This window comes from Pelodiscus sinensis, chromosome W (assembly GCF_052426305.1).
Source record: "Pelodiscus sinensis isolate ZL-2025 chromosome W, ASM5242630v1, whole genome shotgun sequence".
NCBI classification, from domain to species: domain Eukaryota; kingdom Metazoa; phylum Chordata; order Testudines; family Trionychidae; genus Pelodiscus; species Pelodiscus sinensis.
In genome coordinates this window covers 7,695,360-7,714,838 of record NC_143084.1, presented here as the reverse complement: position 1 = coordinate 7,714,838, position 19,479 = coordinate 7,695,360, and the positions used below count along the sequence as shown (strand labels likewise).

Here is a 19,479-nt window from a genome sequence, read left to right as displayed (position 1 = left end):
AAAACTTATGTTGAAAAAAATATTTATTCAGATAGCTTTCTTTCTACACTTTTTCATTACAAAATTGTCAGTTGAGTAATATTTTGTAAAGAGGCCCTTCTAATTTTTCAATATTGCTGAACTTGTCAAATGTTCCTGACTCATCGTATTTTGCAAATTATTTTAACTTGTTTCAATACAGAAAAAGAACGTTCACCAGAAGCATTTGTCAGGCATTGTTAAAAATATTTTCAGACTGGTTTCTACATTTGGAAAGGTTGCCTGCAAACCATCATGTACAAGTCTGTACAAATCAACTGGTGATCTGGAAGACCTCATCATTTTCGATAAAATGAATGAAATGTTTCACTTCATCTTCAAAAAGATTTGTGTCTATGTCCTCTCGGTAGACTTCACTTGATTTCTCACTGTAGTGGCTTTTAGCATCTTCCTCCCTACTTCTGTCCAAAAAAAAAAAAAAAATCAAAATAAATCAACAGTTTTCTTAAGAGATTCATCTCTACTCTGCAATTGCACTATTATTGTGTCACAATTAACATTGATGGTCTCAACGATGGATCTTCTCTTTCCCTTTTAAATTGATTTCATTGTTTCTAGTTTAATTGAAAAATAGCTTCCTGGGTTTTTTACACTTCTCATCAGATATATCAGAGGCACCTATATTTGCTGTTGATGTTAGTGCCTCTGCTTCCACAGCCCTATAGTCATTTTGAACTTCCATGACAAAACTTATAACTGAGGCTAACAATTGTGCAGCATTCAATAAATTTGTATCAACTCTTTGCAGTGATTTGCTGACGGCATTAATTCTTTGAAGTAAACGGTTCCACAAAATAGTAAAAACAGCAATAGCATACTTTTCAAACTTTTCTGCTAAGGATTTTGCTTCCGTTTTCACACGTGTTTTTTCAGAATATGATGTGGCTATGTCTAAAAAAATTCTCTCTATAACATTAGAGCTCATTTTCTAAACCAAAAGAGCATCTGCACGAGCAGACCACCTGGTGTCACAAATTCTTTTGACTCAAATGTTTTCCATTTGTGTGCTCCAAGTGTGATTGTAGTGTGCTCCACCAATGTGTGGAAACCTAAAAAAAGCATACATGTTTTGAACAAAGTCAAAAAAATGTGCAGCTCCCTCACAAGATGCAGCATTGCAGATGAAATGTAAGGAATGGCTGGAACATGGTATGAATAAAGCAGAGGGATTTACATTGTTCAGTCTTGCCTGTAGATGTGAATATTCTACTGCCGTATTAAAGCTCTGCCTATGACACTCTTTTATATCCAAACCTAAATTTGCAATGATTTCCAAAACAATTGTCTCTAGACATTCAGAAGTGTGGGATTTTAGTGGGACAAAACAAAGAAATCGCTCTACAACTTCACCATTGCTGGTCACATACCTTGAAATTAATGTTAATTGGTCTGCATGACTCACATGTGATGTTGAAACAACTATTATGGAATAGTACTTGGCATCTTTTACTTCATCAGTGAATTGGTTTCTGAGCTATTCTGCCATTACAGTAATGAATTCATGGAAAGTTTGGTGTGTTAAAAAGTTGGTCTTACCTGAGCCACAGTACTGATCATTTTTCAAATGTTCATTGAGAAAATTGTCAAATTCACTTAGGGTATGTCTACACTACAGCGCTATTTCGAATTAACTTAATTGGAAATAGTTATTTTGAATTAAGCTAAATCAAAATAACGCATCTAGACACAAAATCTAATTCAAAATAGCATTTTGGACACACTGGCATCTGGACACCAGCAGCGACTGGTGGGACCACATCGTCCTGGAGCGCTTGGGAGATCAACAGTGGACCCAGAACTTCAAGATGAAGAAGGACACCTTCCTTGAGCTCTGCGAGTGGCTCACCCCTGCTCTGCAGTGACGGGACACTCTCATGAGGCCCGCCATCCCCCTCCACAAGCGGGTGGCCATCGCCCTCTGGAAGATCTCCACGCCGGACAGCTGCCGATACGTCGGCAACCAGTTTGCCATGGGGAGATCCACTGTCGGAGCGGTGCTCCTGTAGGTACGGCACTCACCGGCCACTGGGCCAGGATGGGGGGCTGCAAGGAGGAGATGGGCTGCCCCAGGGAAAACAGGGGAGGGGAGGTGGTGTAAGTGCCCTCCCCGGGAGAGTTCGGTCTCTCCCAGCCGCACTACAGACCGCCCGCGGTGGCCAGGATTGCAGCGGGGGTTGCTCCTGGGAGTGGGGCACGGGGCAGTGGCGGGGAACGAACACTCCCAGCCACTCGGGCTCCCCAGTGACCCTTGGTTTTGTGTCTCTCTCTGCAGGTGGTCAAGGCCATCAACAGGGTGCTGTTCCGCAGAGTTGTCCGCCTCACCGACCCGGACGCGGTCATCCAGGGGTTCGGCGCCCTGGGCTTCCCCAACTGCGGGGGGGTAATCGACAGGATGCACGTCCCCATCCGTGCCCCGGAACACCAGGCCTCCCTCTACATCAACAGGAAGGGGTACTTCTCCGTGATCCTGCAGGCCGTGTCTGACCACTGGGCCCAGTTCACGGACATCAATGTGGGCAAGGCACACGACGCGCGGGTGTACTGCAACTCCTCCGTGTGCCAGAGGCTGCATGCTGGGACTTTCTTCCCCGACCACCACATCAGGGTCGGGGATGAGGACATGCCAGTGTGCCTGGTGGGGGATGCGGCCTACCCCCTACAGCCCTGGCTGATGAAGCCCTACACGGGACACCTCAACCCCTCCCGGCAGGCCTTCAATACCAGGCTCAGCCGGGCCCGCATTGTGGTTGAAGGGGCCTTCGGCCGACTGAAAGCCTGATTTAGATGCCTCCTCACCCGCCTCGACCTCTCCCCGCACAATATTCCGCACATGGTGGCAGCGTGCTGTGTGCTCCACAATTTATGTGAGAGGAAGGAGGAGGCTTTCCTGCCAGCCTGGATGGCAGAGGCTGACCACCTGGCTGGCCAGTACGCACAGCCCTGCACGGCTGCCATCCGGGAGGCCCTTCGGGGGGCTGTCCGCATCCTGGAAGCCCTGCGGGAGAGCTTCCTGGTGGACGAGGACTGAAGTCCCCCTGGCGTGCCCCACTGGGGCCTTGTGCCTTACAGTCCACCCGCACCTCCTTCCCCTTTCCCCTCCCTAACCCCCCTTCCTGATATACAATAAAAACACCCGTGTTGCCACAAAAAACTCTCTTTATTTAACATAACTGGGGTGGGAGGAGGGGGGGAATGAGGAGGGGAGAGGGGAGGGGGGAAAACTGGGAGGAGGGAACTGGAAGGGGGAGGCAAGGGGAGGAAGGGGGAGGGGAAGCTCAGGGTTGGGGGTCTTGCTGGCCCTCCTGTCTCACAGCACTGAGGGTGCGGGGGCCTCAGTGTCCCCAGGGGGGAGTGGGTATGGAGGGTGGGGCAGGAGGGACGGGGGGGCGGAAGAAGCGGGAGGGGAGCAGGGGTGGGAGGAGGAGTGATAGCTGGGGCGGCCACAGGGGCTGGAGCAGCAGGAGGCAGCAATCGGTCCGCCAGGGCCTGCAGGTACTGACGGAGGGCACGGTGCTGCTCCCGCAGCTCCCACAAGCTCTCCCACCGCAGCTGCAGGTCCTCTTGCACCCACTGCTCTTGGCTGTTGACCTGCAGTCCCTGTAACCGCAGCTGCTGCTTCTGGAACTCCTCCTGGTTGCGGGTGAGCCTGCTGGCCTGGGTGCGGGTGGATGTTCCAGGTTGGGTGGTGCATTCTGCACTCGCAGGTGCTGCGGCTGTGGTGAAACAAGAGCAGTGGTCAGTTCTCCCTGGGGACACAGTGGGTGAAACCCACCCCCCTCTGCAAGGCGAGGACGGCAGGTGTCCGCACCATCAGGACTGCACCCCAGCCCCTGTGCTGCCTATAGTGTGGTGTGGGGGGGAGGGGAGATGTGCCTGCCTCTGTATAGAGGGGGCATCTGGAGGGAAGGCAGCGTGCAGTGTCTCTCCCCGGGGTCAGGAGCCTGTCATGTGCCTTCACGTGTAGATGTGTGTGGGGAACAGGCCAGGGCCCCTGCATGTCACCCAGCTGGGGCCACATGTCCTGGATGGCACAGCAGATGCACAGGTTGCCGCCTGCGCCGTGGTCGGCAAGGCCCATGCGCACGGTCCCTGGGCTCCCCCTCCCCTCCCCCGCCCTGTATAAGGGGACCGTGATGACAGTCACATGTGGGAGGCCTCCCCAGCCTCGGATGAGGCTGCTGACGGGCTCTCTGGTACAGCTCGGGGGTCCTGGGTGCAGGGCACGCTCCCTGCAGGCTCCTGGCTGCCAACCTCCTCCTCTTCCCCTGTGTCAGGGGCAGGGCCCTCTGCCCTGGGGTCAATGACCACCAGGGGGGCACGGACTGTCCGACCCCTCAGGATGTGGTCCAGGGCCTCGTACTGTGGGCAGGCCTCCGGGTCAGCCCCTGGGTGGGAGGCCCTGGCATAGGCCTGCCGCAGCTCTTTTATTTTGCTCTGCACCTGCTCCTGGCTGTGCATGTGGCCTCTGGTGGCCAGGCTGGCAGCCATGCGGCTGTAGATGGCCGCATTCCTGTGCCTAGTGCGGTGATCATGGGCATTGGAGGCCTCCCCCCCAAACCTCAGGGTACGTCTACACTACAGCGCTAGTTCGAACTACCTTAGTTCGAATTAGTTAATTCGAACTAAGCTAATTCGAACTAACGCGTCTAGAACTAAAAACTAGTTCGAATTAGCGTTTTGCTAATTCGAACTAGCATGGAGATGCTGTCTCAGGCTAGCCGAGGGCTGCGCTTAAAGGCTCCCGACCCCCACCCCGGACACACAGTTCTAAGGGGTGCCCCACTTGCAAAGAAGTTCTGGCTTGGAGTGCCCGGAGTACTCGGCCATCAGCCCGGCTGCACTTGCCGCAGGCTGCCATCTGGGGAGAGGGGGCAATTGGGGGGGCTGCAGGAGAGCTTCCACCCCCAGAAGCCCGCAGAGCCAGCCCAGTCCTCCCCATCAGGGGCTCGTACCCCATTCCTCCCTCACCTCCTTCCACTTACCCTTCCCTAGCCCCCCTTCTTATTGATGTACAAAATAAAGATAAAGACAGAGTCAATGTTGGAAGAAACGTTATTGAACAAAACTGGGGGAGACTGGGAAAAGGAGGTGGGAGAGGGGAAGAGAAAGGCTGGGAGAGGGGAGGGCAACTAACATGATCAGGGGTTGGGAACAGGTCCCAGATGAAGAGAGGCTACAGAGACTGGGACTGTTCAGCTTAGAAAAGAGGAGATGGAGCGGGGACAGAATAGAGGTCTCTAAAAGCAGGGGTTGGGTGGAGAGGGTGCATTCATAAAAGTTCTTCCTGAGTTCCCATAAAGAAGGACTAGAGGACACCAAAGGAAAGGAATGGGTAGCAGGCTTCAAACTAGTAAGAGAAAGTTGTTCTTCACAAAGCAAATAGTTAACCTGCGGAACTCCTTGCTGCAGGAGGCTGTGAAGGCTACAACTAGAACAGAGTTTAAAGGGAAGTGAGATCAAGTCATGGAGGTTGGGTCCATGGAGTGGTATTAGCCAGGGGGTAGGAGTGGCGTCCCTGCCCAAAGTTTGTGGAAGGCTGGAGAGGGATGGCACGAGACAAATGGCTTGGTCACTGTCTTCGGTCCATCCCCTCCAGGGTCCCTAGGGTTGGCTGCTGTCAGCAGACAGGCTACTGGGCTAGATGGACCTTTGGTCTGACCCAGGACGGCCATTGTAAGCTCAGGGCTCAGGGTCGGGGGTCTCAGTGGACCCCCTTGATTTTCATGCACACCTGCTCCTGGGTGGCCAGGCTGGCAGCTCTCCTGCCTGCCCTAGACGGCCACTTTCCTGTGCCTAGTGCGGAGATCGTGGACGAGGTCCACGATGTCCGCACTAGCCCAGGCAGGTGCCTGCCTCTTGCGGTCCAGGGCAAGCTCCCGGGAAGAGGGGGTGGGCTGGGGGACATCGGGTGGGTGGCTCGATCCGTGCCAGGTGCAGGGTCTGCTGGCTGGGTGCTGGCAGGCTTGCACCTGGCACGGGCACCGTAGCCAGCCCGTGCCCCTTTAAGGGGTCCGGGGCCGGGAAGGGGGCATAGAGTTTCCCTGGTGTTGGCCAGAGTGGCCACCAGGGAAACCTGGGGAGGGCTAGCCTCCCACTAGTTCGAATTAAGGGGCCACACCCCTTAATTCGAACTAGCTAGTTCGAACTAGGCTTAATCCTCGTAAAATGAGGTTTACCTAGTTCGAACTAAGCGCTCCGCTAGTTCGATTCAAATTCGAACTAGCGGAGCGCTAGTGTAGCGCCTATTAAAGTTAGTTCGAACTAACGTCCGTTAGTTCGAACTAACTTTGTAGTGTAGACATACCCTCAATGAGGTCTACGATCTCCACACTAGACCAGGCAGGCACCCACCTTTTGCGGTCTCTGGCAGGCTCCTGGGAGCCGCCAGCCTGGTCCTGGGGAGCGGTGGAGGGCTGGGTGGCAGCGGGTTGCTGGCTCATCCTGTGCCAGGTGCACGATCTGCTGGCTGTGTGCTGGCAGGCTTGCAACTGGCACAGGCACTGTGGCCAGAGTCTGCCCCTTTAAGGACTCCAGGGCTGGGGGGAGCAGACAAGTTTTCCTAGTTGTGCCCAGAGTGGCCACCAGGGCTCCCTGGGAAGGGCTGGAGGCCCCCTATTTCGAATTAAGTGTCTACACAGCACTTAATTCGAAATAGCTATTTCCAATTTGGCATTACTCCTCGTATGAGGTTTACCAAATTTGAAATAAGCGCTCCGCTATTTCGATTTAAAATCGAAACAGCGGTTTGCATGTGTAGACGCTATTGAAGTTAATTTGAAATAATGGCTGTTATTCCGAATTAAGTTTGTAGTGTAGACAGACCCTAAGATATTCAAGGCAGGTTAAAAAAATGACCTTTTTTATTTGAAACTGATGACTCGTCATGTCCTTTTAGAGTAGTGGCCTCCAACCTTTTTACACCGAAGATCGCTTTTTAAATGTCAGGACAAGCCAAGATCTACCCCATCCCTTCCCCAAGACCTCACCCCTTCCTTGAGGCCCTGTCCTCTCTGTTCCTCTTCTCTCCATCACTTGCTATCCCCGGCCCTTACACACTCTCGGGGTATGGCTACACTTCCACTTTTTTTTGATCCTTCTGTTGGAAGAGATTTTCCAACATTCAGCCCGTCTACACTGGGCCAAACGTCATAAAACCCCCTTCTTTTGGAAGCCCCCTTATTCATTGTGGAACGAGGAATACGGGGGCTGCCAAAAGAGTGTGTTTGCCGGAAAAACTCCTGCAGTCTAGCCGTACCCTCACTTGGTTGAGAGAGGAGGTGCTTTCTCTGGGGTGGGAATGAGGGATTTGGGTGTGGGAAGGGGTGAGAAGTGCAAGCTTTGGGAGGGAATTTGGATGCAGGAGGAGGTGGAGAAGGGGATGCTGGCTCAGGGAGGGGGCTCCAGGCTGGAGAGTGTTGGGTTCAGGTGGAGGGTTGGGGTGCTGAGCAAGCCACAGGCTTGTGGATGTGAGGGTGCCGGAGTTTGGGCTGGGGTGTGTAACAAAGGGTATGTCTACACTACCCCCCTAGTTCGAACTAGGGGGGTAATGTATGCATACCGAACTTGCTAATGAAGCCCCGGATCCGAAGCCTAATCCGAAGCCTAATCCAAACTATCTAGTCCGTGCCGCGTGTAGCCGCGCGGCACGGGGTTCGCACTAGCCGGCTTTTAAAAATGGCGGAGCCGGCTTTATGCTAATGAAGCCCGGGAAATTCAAATCCCGGGCTTCATTAGCAAGTTCGGTATGCCTACATTACCCCGCTAGTTCGAACTAGGGGGGTAGTGTAGACATACCCAAAGGGAGTGGTCAGGTGGGCTCCATCCCAAGCCCCCCCCTTTGCTTCTGTCCCCTTTTTAGTCTCTCCCTCACTCCTTCTTTCCACTCCCCTTCCGGGTTCTGCCTCTTTCACCTAGCCCAGTCCCAGGTGTGGTGGATTTCTTGGCATCCGGCCAGCTCCTGGGTTGCCCGTCCCGCTGGGGCTTGTGCTCGCCGCTGACAGGTCGCTCCCCTCCCGGGTCGACGGCTGGGCGTCTCGCTGGGGCATTCGGCGCTCCTCCCGGTCGCTCGGTGCCTGTGGGGTTGAGCGCACAGCCAGCTCCTGCTCTCCCCCCTTCTCTCTCCTCCCTTTCGTCCTCCCGGCGTGGCGTCACGGTGCGCCCCGGCGTCAGCGCCGGCTGGGCTTCCCTGGGTCCTAAGGCCCACGGGTTGGGCCCGGGTGCCGATGCACCTGCACAGCGTCCTCGCACCCGCCACTTGGCGTAGCAGCTGCATCTGTGCCCGGGCGGCAGACTGCCGCCGCCGGGCCACCGGCAGTGCGGGGGCTGGATCCCCTGTCACACACCTCCCCCTTTTGTATCTCACTGTCCTGTGCTTCCCCTATCTGCTTTGCTGACAGGAAGTCAGCGTTCGCGTGAGCTCGCCCTGCCTGGTGCACTATTTGACACTTGTACTGTTGCAAAAATAAATACCACCACATTATACGGGGATTAGCCTCCCTCGTGTTGTGCATTCATTTCAGCGGTGCGTGGTCTGTCATTAACAGAAATGGGTTACCCAACAGATAGCATCGAAGGGATTCGACTGCCCACTTAATTGCTAGTGCTGGGCTGCATGACCCTGGGGGCCCCATTTTATTGGGGGTGCCCCGTGCCAGGGCACGGTATGTTTCATTGTAAAGCCACCCCTGAAGCCAAGTAATTTCCCTGAAATAGTTCTTGTTTGAACTATCTTAAAAAACACACACACACATCCTATCTTGGTTTAAAAATTGCCAGTGTTAAAGAATCCATCACAATTCTTGGTAAGTTGTTGCAATATGTAATTACCCATAGTGTTTGTTACATATTTATATCTTGTTTCCAGTCTGAATTTGTCTAGCTTCAGCCTGCAGCTTTTGATTCTTATGCCTTTGTCTGCTAGTTTGAAGAACCCATTATCAAGTATTTGTTCCCCTTGTAGAATGTAAGTCAATCCTTAAGTAGATTCAAACAGAAGTTTGAGTATCACTATAGGGAATGTTTTCCAATCTTTTAATCATTCTTGTGGCACCTCTCTGAATCCCCTCCAGTTTTTCAATATCCTTGTTAAATTGTGGACACCAAAACTGGACATATTCCAGTGATGGTGGTACTAGTGCCAAATATACACCTACTTGAGAGTGACATTTATGCATTCTAGGATTGTTTTAGCCCTTTAAAAAGCCATAGCATTGCACTGGGAACTCATATTCAGCTAATTAATCACAACCTCCAGATTTTTTCAGCATCACTGCTTCCCTGGATAGAGTCCCTCATCTCCTAAATATGGCTGTACTTTGTTCTTATGTAACGGGGCAGACAGGCCCTGCACTGAAGGCTAAGGGGTAGCCCAGGCCCAGCTGGCTGAGAAGGCCCTGCCCCTCCAGCCCTGCTGGGCATGCTCCCAGCAGAGCCTGGGTATAAAAGCAGAGGGAGCCCTGCAGCCAGGGAGGCCGCAGGATGAAGAAGTAGCCCAGGCTGGGCTGGTGTTTCTGCAGCAGCTGGGACCGGAGTTGCCGTCCATGCATGACCCGGAAGCAGAGCCAGCAGCTGCCAACCCCAGAGAGGCAGTAGCGCACCCGCAACCCCGATGGCAGCCCCGGCAAGTACTGACTCGGAGGCGAATAGGCCCCAGGGGAACCATGCCATGGTAGAAAGCAGCCCAGGGCAAAGGACTAAAAGCGTGGCTCGGCATATATCGGCCAGATTCCCCGCCGAGTGGGCAGGGGACATAATCCCTGCCTAAAGGGCCCTGGGCTGGGACCTGGTGGAGAGGGAGGGCCTGGGTCCCCCCACCACCCATTTTCCCTGCCCTGGATAATCAACCCCTGGGCCAGGAGAGGCTTCTCTGGGCAGCTAGGCCTCCAAAGCCATATTTCCCCTGATAGAGGGGCATGGGACTTTATGTTGGGATTATTAATTCCGTGTACGCCTGGATCTAAGGACCCGAGCGGGCAATGAGACCTTAAGGGGGGGGGCGCACCCCCGCCAGGGGTGTACCCCATGACATCTTACATCTAGCCATATTAAAACATTTGCTTGTGCCCAGTTCAGAGCATTATCTCAACCATTTGGTAACAGTGAGTCCTGTCATCTTTGCTGCAAACTTCATCAATGAGGATTTTGTTTTCTTCCAGGTCATGGACAAAAATAGTAAATAGCATGGAGTCAAGAATCCATGCCTGTGGGACCTTACTAGAAACACACCTACTTCATTTATGGTTCCTGGTTACAATCCCATTATGAAATCTGTCATCCAGTTTAATCCACTGAGTCCGTAATGCATGGTATATCAGTCTAGTGTCTTAAATATTGCATGGTACTAGGTCCAACTGCCTTGCTGAAGTCTGCTATGTTGACCAAACTTGTAATCTTAAAATTAACACCAGGCACTGTTTTACATAAAACTGATCATGTTAAACAGAGGGTTTTTTTTTCCATGAATAGATTTGCCTATCAAATACTCCCAATATGTTGCCATGGATCAAGATCCGGCTAACAAGCTTATTATGCAGGTAGTCCTATTAAAAGGTTGGCACATTAGCTTTCTTCCAGTCTCCTGGAACTTCCAGTTCAGAGCCCCTGAACATCTTTCCCCTATTTCATAGAATACTAGGACTGGAAGGGACCTCAAGAGGTCAGTGAGTCCAGTCCCCTGCCCTCATGGCAGGACCAAATACTGTCTAGACCATCCCTGATAGACATTTATCTAACCTACTCTTAAATATCTCCACAGATGGAGATTCCACAATCTCCCTGGGCAATTTATTTCAGTGTTGGACCACCCTGACAGTTAAGAACTTTTTCCTAATGTCCAACCTAAACCTAATGTCCTCCCCTGCTGCAGTTTAAGCCCATTGCTTCTTGTCCTATCCCCAAAGACCAAGATGAACAAGTTTTCTCCCTCCTCCTTATGACACCCTTTTAGATATCTGAAAACTGCTATCATGTCCCCCCCCCCCCCGTCTTCTCCTTTCCAAACTAAACAAACCCAATTCTTTCAGCCTTCCTTCATAGGTCATGTTCTCTAGACCTTTAATCATTCTCGTTGCTCTTCTCTGGACCCTCTCCAATTTCTCCACATCTTTCTTGAAATGCGGTGCCCAGAACTGGACACAATACTCCAACTGAGGCCTAACCAGCGCAGAGTAGAGCGGAAGAATGACTTCTCATGTCTTGCTCACAACACACCTGTTAATGCATCCCAGAATCATGTTTGCTTTTTTTTTTTTTTTTGCAACAGCATCACACTGCTGACTCATATTCAGCTTGTGGTCCACTATAACCCCTAGATCCCTTTCTGCCATACTCCTTCCTAGACAGTCGCTTCCCATTCTGTATGTGTGAGATTGATTGTTCCTTCCTAAGTGGAGCACTTTGCATTTGTCTTTATGAAACTTCATCCTGTTTACCTCAGACCATTTCTCTAATTTGTCCAGATCATTTTGAATTATGACCCTATCCTCCAGATTAGTCGCAACACCTCCCAGCTTGGTATCATCTGCAAACTTAATAAGCGTACTTTCTATGCCAATATCTAAATCGTTGATGAAGATATTGAAGAGAGCCGGTCCCAAAACAGACCCCTGTGGAACCCCACTTGTTATACCCTTCCAGCAGGAATGTGAACCATTAACTACTCTCTGAGTACAGTTATCCAGCCAGTTATGCACCCACCTTATAGTAGCCCCATCTAAGTTGTATTTGCCTAGTTTATTGGTAAGAATATCATGCGAGACCGTATCAAACACCTTACTAAAGTCTAGGTATACCACATCCACCGCTTCTCCCTTATCCACAAGACTCGTTATCCTATCAAAGAAAGCTATCAGATTGGTTTGACATGATTTGTTCTTTACAAATCCATGCTGGCTGTTCCCTATCACCTTGCCACCTTCATGGTACAGCTCAAGTTGAAAGTAACTCTAGTAAGCAGTTAAACAAGTCTAAAGTTGAATAAACACAACAAATGTGAAATATCTGATGCAGGAGGTAGTAGTAAGGGAACGCTATTGAGGCTCTAGTGGAGCGTGCCTTTATATTGTCTGGAGGGATTACTTGCGATTGTGAATAGCAGAGATTAATACAGTCAGATATCCAGTAAGAGAGCCTCTGTGATGAGAGGGCCTGGCCCTTATTGTGGGTCACTATTGACACACACACTCTTGGGGATGCTCGAAAAGGCCTAGTTTGTTGTAGGTAGAATGAGAGCGCTCTGTGTAGGTCAAGGGTGTGTACTGTCCTCTTGAAGCAGTTGGTGTGGAGTTTGGGGGAAAAGGTAGGAAGGACCTGGATTCTTGAGGTGTGATGCTTACCAGGAGCTCGAATTCAGGATGTGACTGAGAAGCTTACCAAACTGATCAAACCTTCAGATCGCTACCCCTTCCTGCTTCTCCACGTGGGAACTAATGATACGGCCAAGAATGACCTTGAGCGGGTTACTGCAGATTATGTAGCGCTGGGAAGAAGGATCCAAGAATTCGGAGTGCAAGTGGTGTTCTCGTCCATCCTCCCTGTTGAAGGGAAAGGACTGGGCAGGGATCGTCGAATTGAGGACGTAAATGCGTGGTTGCGCAGGTGGTGTCGCAGAGAGGGCTTTGGTTTCTTCGAACATGGGACTCTGCCCGGGCACAAGGATTGTTAGGAAGAGATGGGATCCACCTAACAAAGAGAGGAAGGAGCATCTTCGCGGGCAGGCTTGCAAACCTAGTGAGGAGGGCTTTAAACTAGGTTCGTTGGGGGATGGTGACCAAAACCCTGAGGGGAGTGGGAAAGTCAGATACCGGGAAGATATGCAGAGAGGAAGGAGCAAAAAAGGAGGAACCCTTATTCGAATGGAGAAGATAGGGCAATCAACTGGTTACCTGAAGTGTTTGTACACTAATGCGAGAAGCCTGGGCAACAAACAGGAAGAACTGGAGGCCCTGGCCCAGTCCAAGAAATATGATTTAATGGGGATAACAGAGACTTGGTGGGATGACTCGCATGACTGGAACGCTGTCATGGAAGGGTATAGACTGTTCAGGAAGAACAGGCAGGGGAGAAAAGGAGGAGGAGTTGCACTATATGTAAGAGAGCACTACGATTGCTCTGAACTCCAGTATAAAGAGGGAGGAAAACCTCTTGAGAGTCTATGGGTTAGGTTTAAAGGAGCAAACAACAGCAGTGATGTTGTGCTTGGTGTCTGCTACAGGCCACCGAATCAGGTGGATGAAGTAGATGAGGCTTTCTTTGGACAACTGAGCGAAGCTTCCAGATCGCAGGCCCTGGTACTCGTGGGGGACTTGAATCACCCTGACATCTGTTGGGAGACCAATACGGCAGTACACAGGCAATCCAGGAAGTTTTTGGAGAATGTTGGGGATAACTTCTTGACACAAGTGCTGAAGGATCCGACCAGGGGCCGTTCGCAGCTTGACCGTCTGCTCACAAACAGGGAGGAACTATTAGGGGAAGTGGAGGTGGGTGACAACCTGGGAAGCAGTGATCATGAGATGGTAGATTTCAGGATCCTGACCAAAGGAAGAAAAGAGAGTAGTAAAATACACACCTTGGACTTCAAAAAAGCAGATGTTGACTCCCTCAGAGATCTGATGGGCAGAATCCCCTGGGATACTAACATGAAGGGGAAAGGAGTCCAGGACAGCTGGCAGTATTTTAAAGAAGCCTTATTGAAGGCACAGAAAGAAACCATCCCGACGCGTATCAAGAGAGGCAAACATGGTAGGAGACCGGATTGGCTTACAGGGAAAATCCTTGGTGAACTTAAGCACAAAAAGGAAGCTTACAAAAAGTGGAAACTTGGACAAATGACCAGGGAGGGGTTTAAATGTATAGCTCGAGAATACCGGGGGGTTATCAGGAAGGCGAAAGCGCAGATGGAATTGCGACTGGCTAAGGATGTGAAGGATAACAAGAAAGGTTTCTACAGGCATGTTAACAAGAAGAATGTGATCAGAGTGTGTGTGCGGCCCCTAATGGATGAAGGAGGTAACCTAGTGACAGATGATGTGGGGAAAGCTGAAGTACTCAATGCTTTCTTTGCCTCTGTATTCACGGACAAGGTCGGCTCCTGGACTTCTGCGCTAAGTGACGCAAGATGGGATGAAGATGGACAGCCCGTGGTGGGTAAAGAACAGGTTAGGAACTATTTAGAAAAGCTAAACGTACACAAATGCATGGGTCCGGACTTAATGCATCCGAGGGTACTGAGGGAGTTGGCAAATGTAATTGAGGAGACTTTGGCTATTGTCTTGGAAAAGTCGTGGAGATCCGGAGAAATCCCAGATGATTGGAAAAAGGCAAATGTAGTGCCCATCTTCAAAAAAGGGAAGAAGGACGATCCAGGGTACTATAAGACTATCAGTCTTACCTCGGTTCCTGGAAAAATCATGGAAGGGATCCTTAAGGAATCCATTTTGAGGCACGTAGTTGAGAGGAAAGTGATTAGGAATAGTCAGCATGGATTCACAAAGGGCAAGTCGTGCCTGACCAATCTGCTTAGCTTCTATGATGAGGTAACTGGCTCGGTGGACATGGGAAAGTCAGTGGATGTGATATACCTTGACTTTAGCAAGGCTTTTGATACGGTCTCCCACAATATTCTTGCCAGCAAGTTAAGGGAATGTGGATTGGATAAATGGACAGTAAGATGGATAGAAAGATCGCTAGAAGTGACCAGCGAGTAGTGATCAATGGCTCGATGTCAGGATGGCAGTCGGTTTCTAGCGGAGTGCCCCAAGGTTCGGTTCTAGGACCGGTTTTGTTCAATATCTTTATAAATGACCTGGATGAGGGGATGGATTGCACCCTCAGGAAGTTTGCGGATGACACTAAGCTAGGGGGAGAGGTAGATACGCTTAAGGGCAGAGATAGGGTCCAGAGTGTCTTAGACAAATTGGAGGATTGGGCCACAAGAAATCTGATGAGGTTCAACAAGGACAAGTGTAGAGTCTTGCACTTGGGACGGAAGAATCCCAAGCATAGTTACAAGCTGGGGACCAACCAGTTAAGTAGTAGTTCTGCAGAAAAGGACCTGGGGGTTACAGTGGATGAGAAGCTGGATATGAGTCAACAGTGTGCCCTTGTAGCCAAGAAGGCTAATGGCATATTAGGTTGCATTAAGAGGAGCATTGCCAGCAGATCCAGAGATGTCATTGTTCCCCTTTATTCCCCTTTAGGCTTTGGTGAGGCCACATCTGGAGTATTGTGTCCTGTTCTGGGCCCCCCCACTACAAAAAGGATGTGGACGCATTGGAGAGGGTCCAGCGGAGGGCAACCAAAATGATTAGGGGGCTGGAGCATATGACTTATGAGGAGAGGCTGAGGGACTTGGGTCTGTTTAGTCTGCAGAAGCGAAGAGTGAGGGGGGGGAGGGATTTGATAGCAGCCTTCAACTTCCTGAAGGGAAGTTCCAAAGAGGATGGAGAGAGGCTGTTCTCAGTAGTGACAGATGGCAGAACAAGGAGCAATGGTCTCAAGTTGTGGTGGGAGAGGTCCAGGTTGGATATTAGGAAAAACTATTTCCCTAGGAGGGTGGTGAAGCACTGGGATGGGTTACCTAGGGAAGTAGTGGAGTCTCCATCCCTAGAGGTGTTTAAGTCTCGGCTTGACAAAGCCCTGGCCGGGTTGATTTAGTTGGAATTGGTCCTGCCTAGAGCAGGGGGCTGGACTTGATGACCTTCTGAGGTCTCTGCCAGTTCTATGGTTCTATGATTCTAAGATCTGCTGTTCGCTCTCCTTTGCTCTATTACTAATATTAGTTACCATGCTGTGTACCATGCCCCAAAGAAGAGACACACAGGAAGGGGATGGTATAAGGGATCATATTCCCCTATCCTTAACAAAGAGCCTGGATTATTTTTCATCTGTGGGACTAAGGCCTACAAATACCTGCCAGTAGCCTGGACAGGACGGTGCTCTCTGGGACATGCTGTGCCTGGAGGATTAACGGTACACCCACACATTACAGCTCCAGGTATCACAAACCTTGGAAGCTTCTTGCACCGATCCAAGAGGAAATTTACTATTAACCCTCTTGTGAGACGTCCCACAGGTTTCCATCGATTTACCTGTGCATTCTTGCCTTGGCTAGGAGTAGCTGAGCTTGAACAAGCCATAGTAAATGTGTCAGGGCAACTAGAAATAGCTTTCAACCACACTGCAGATGCCCTGGGCCTACTCAACAAACAGATCCAATCAGTGGCCCGCTTTGCCCTACAAAATAGAATAGCATTAGATGCCATCTTAGCCCAGCAAGGAGGAGTATGTGCTGTGATTAATCAATCTTGTTGTTTCTATGTAAACCATTCATGGCAGATTGAACAAGATGTGTCTGCTATAAAGGATGCAGTTAAAGTGCTACATGCTGTAACCAAGGATGGGGAAATCACATGGCTAAATTGGTTAGCCCAACAGTTGGGACTTTCCCTAACTCCTTTCTTACATTCCATCATAACCACTGTTTTAACTGTTGTAATTGCTGTAATCATTTTCTGCATAACCTTGTGTATTGTGAAACGCCTAGTCAATGTAGCTATCTCTTCTGTGCACATTCGATATACAGCACTAGGAAAGAATCCCAGCCAATACCTCAATCCTGAACCCCCTAATCAGACCATCAGGCACTTTTAGATTCCCCCAAGGTGGGCAAAAGGTGCTGGCATCACCGCCATCTTGTATCCTGGAACGTGGTGTATGGTATCAGGGGGTGGAATGTAGCCAGACATGAACCCCCCCGTAACATCCATCTTTGCTTGCCCGGAAGCATACAGGGCACACAGAGCAGTAAAAACAGCATAGTCTTTGAAAGCCTTGAACATGACGCCCAGATATGCCAGCTCACCCAGTGACCCTGGACAACTGTAAGCAGAGATAAGAGGGTGGTCGAATTAATCGCTGACCAAGAGGCTGCCGAGGAGTGCCCTTGACTGAAACCCATATTGATACGATCACACACTCGTCGGGGGTGGAAAAATCTCCCGCCCAGCAAAGAATGTCCAGTACTCCTAATTTAGTTCTCTCTCTCTTACAAGTGTAAATTATTTGAAACTCCCTTGTAAGAACTGGCACCACAAAAATGGACCAGTACAATTTGGCATCTTAGATAAAAAAAAGGATACGGGCCCCTAGGGGTATAAAGATGGGTCCAGCAGCACACTCACTCTGAGCGTCGATCTGCCATCTACCTGCTGGCCAGGTTAGGTGTTTGAGAAGGAGAAGGAGGAGGGGGCGGCGCAGATGAGTTGCCGCCCAGACCGAGGCCCTTTGGCAAGGGGTCGTCCTCCCTCTGGGCAAGTGGGGTCAGAACCCAGGGCCTCAATCTCCTCAAGGCAGCAATTGCCTCAGAGGTAACGATGGGGGATACAGGAGGTAAAGGGGCTGGGGGGAGCTCCATCTGAGGCCCCCTCAGGAATGGACTCCACGAGGGAGACAGAGGAGTCCCGCTCCACTGCCATGACTTTCTCGGCCAGCGCCTCTGCTGACACTTGTCAGGGGTTATGCCGGCAGCAGTGCCCCCACTCAATATTTTGCAGGGGACCTTCCTGCCCTCCTCGTTAGAGCTGGGAAAGGGGGCACAGGTGGTACTCGGGGGGTGGGGTCTAGGAATCAAGGGAGGAACAACGGGGGGCTGGGAAAACTCTTCCTGGGGTAAACCCTCTCCCTCGCCCGACAGCAACCCTCTCCTCCTGCTTGCCAGGGCGCACCAGGCGGAGCCCCCGGCACCTGAGCAGAGCCATTGGCAATAGGAGGAGGGGCATCCACGGAGACCATACTACCAGGGGGGCCAGCGGTGTTGGGGCCGGTGCTCTTCTGGGCCCCAGACGCCGCCTCAGACCTGGCCAGGGGGTAGTGGCTCCGGACATGCCCCACCGCCCAGCAGAGGAAGCACCAGGTCTCCCCTGAGGAGAAATGGACCTGGTATAAGGCCTCCTGGTAGGGCAACAAGAAGGACCCCTCCAGTGCCTCCCTGCCACGTGCCACCGGCAGCATTTGCAGCTGTACCTGCTGTCGGAATGACAAAATGTGGCAGAGGGCGGAGTCCTTGCAGCCCAACGGGAGAGGGCTGATGGTGGAAATAGGTTTCCCCAGGGTGGAGAGGGCAGGCAACAGGGCAGCATTGGGCAGGAAGGGCAGCATGGAGGTAAGGACTACCCATATGCCCAGGTCCTCTAGCGGCTCGAGGGGCACGTGCACGTCCCCCACCACCAGGCCCCTCTCCACCGCCTCCTGGGTGGCAGCCTCCAAGGCAAGGAAGAACACAACCCTGCCATACATGTTAGAGGCTGTCACCCCGGCCGAGGACCCCACCACCCTTGCCAACGCCTGCACGGCGAGGCAGTGGTCAGGGTGGGGAAGGGGCCCTGGCCACCAGGGATGGAACTAGAGGTGGCGGTTGGGGTAGAAGATATGGTGGCATGCGGGGGGGGGGGGAGGGGCAGCAGAGGCAGCTGGGCGTACACTCTGGGGGCTGCAGGTGGAACACCCCCAGAGCCGGTGGGGGGAATGGCAAGGGAAGGAGGGGTCGTGTCAGGGCACCCTCAGCCATGGGGGTTTTGGCCTTCCGGGCCGGGCCTTTGCCCTTTTCTTCCCCTGGCCCTTTTTACCGGCCGAGGTGGAGGCTCCTTCCGAATCGGGGGGAGTGTCGTCCGTGGCAGTGGCGGAGCCCGGGCCGGGGGTCGGGAGGTTGGCTGAAGCGATCTTTGGGATCGGTGGTGTGACATAGCGGGGGGTACCTTGCTGGTTGCTAGGCTTGGGTTGTGCCAGTACCTCCACTGGCTGCTGGCTGCAGCACGGCCCAGCAGGGCAGGGGATGAGTCATTATGCAAGGGGGCTTCGAACCTGTCTGACCAGTTATCTCCCAGGGAGCGGAACAATAGGAAGAAGGGGAGTGGAGCCCTGGCTGGGGGCAGGGCTGGAAGTGGGTTAGTTTGGTTTCTGGCTGGTATCATGGAGGAAGCAGCCTAGGCAATGGGCTGGGATTTAGGGGCCCAGGCTCCCCCATCTCAAGGGGGGCTGAGGCATCCTAGGGCTGCCCTGTAACCAGATTACATCTGTGCTGTGCTGTATCCTGAAGAAGCAATAAACTCCCTCTATTCTACTGGCTGGTGGAGTCTGTCCGTGCCATTACGGGAGTGCAGGAGATGGGAAACCCCAACGCGCTGTCACAGGTGGCACCAGGGGAAACTTAGGGTCAACAGGGATGGGAGAAGGGGCAGGGGCCTCCTCCATCATGGGGGGCAGGGTTGGAGGAGGCACAGAGAGTGGGGAAGGGGGGGCAAGGGTCAACCACTCCTCCCCACCAAGCAACAGGCAAGGGTGGGGTAAGGGTGGGGGTGGGGGTCAGGCTACCCACTCCTCCCCTCTGAGACAAAGGCAAGGGAGGAGAGCGCCAAACTCAGGGGGAAGTGAGGGAGGGGACAG

At 51.9% G+C, this 19,479-nt stretch overlaps 1 protein-coding gene across 1 annotated transcript; it reads right to left on the bottom strand.

Annotated features, from left to right (window-relative positions):
* Window positions 1-292: 292 nt before the first annotated feature.
* Window positions 293-17,829, bottom strand: LOC149520842 (uncharacterized). Its single transcript, XM_089775084.1, has 4 exons — window positions 17,782-17,829; window positions 7,950-8,370; window positions 3,173-3,752; window positions 293-440 (listed from the first exon to the last, which is right to left on the bottom strand). Exons 1-4 carry the CDS (start codon window positions 17,827-17,829, stop codon window positions 293-295), a joined length of 1,197 nt encoding a protein of 398 aa, XP_089631210.1.
* Between the last annotated feature and the right edge of the window lie 1,650 nt (window positions 17,830-19,479).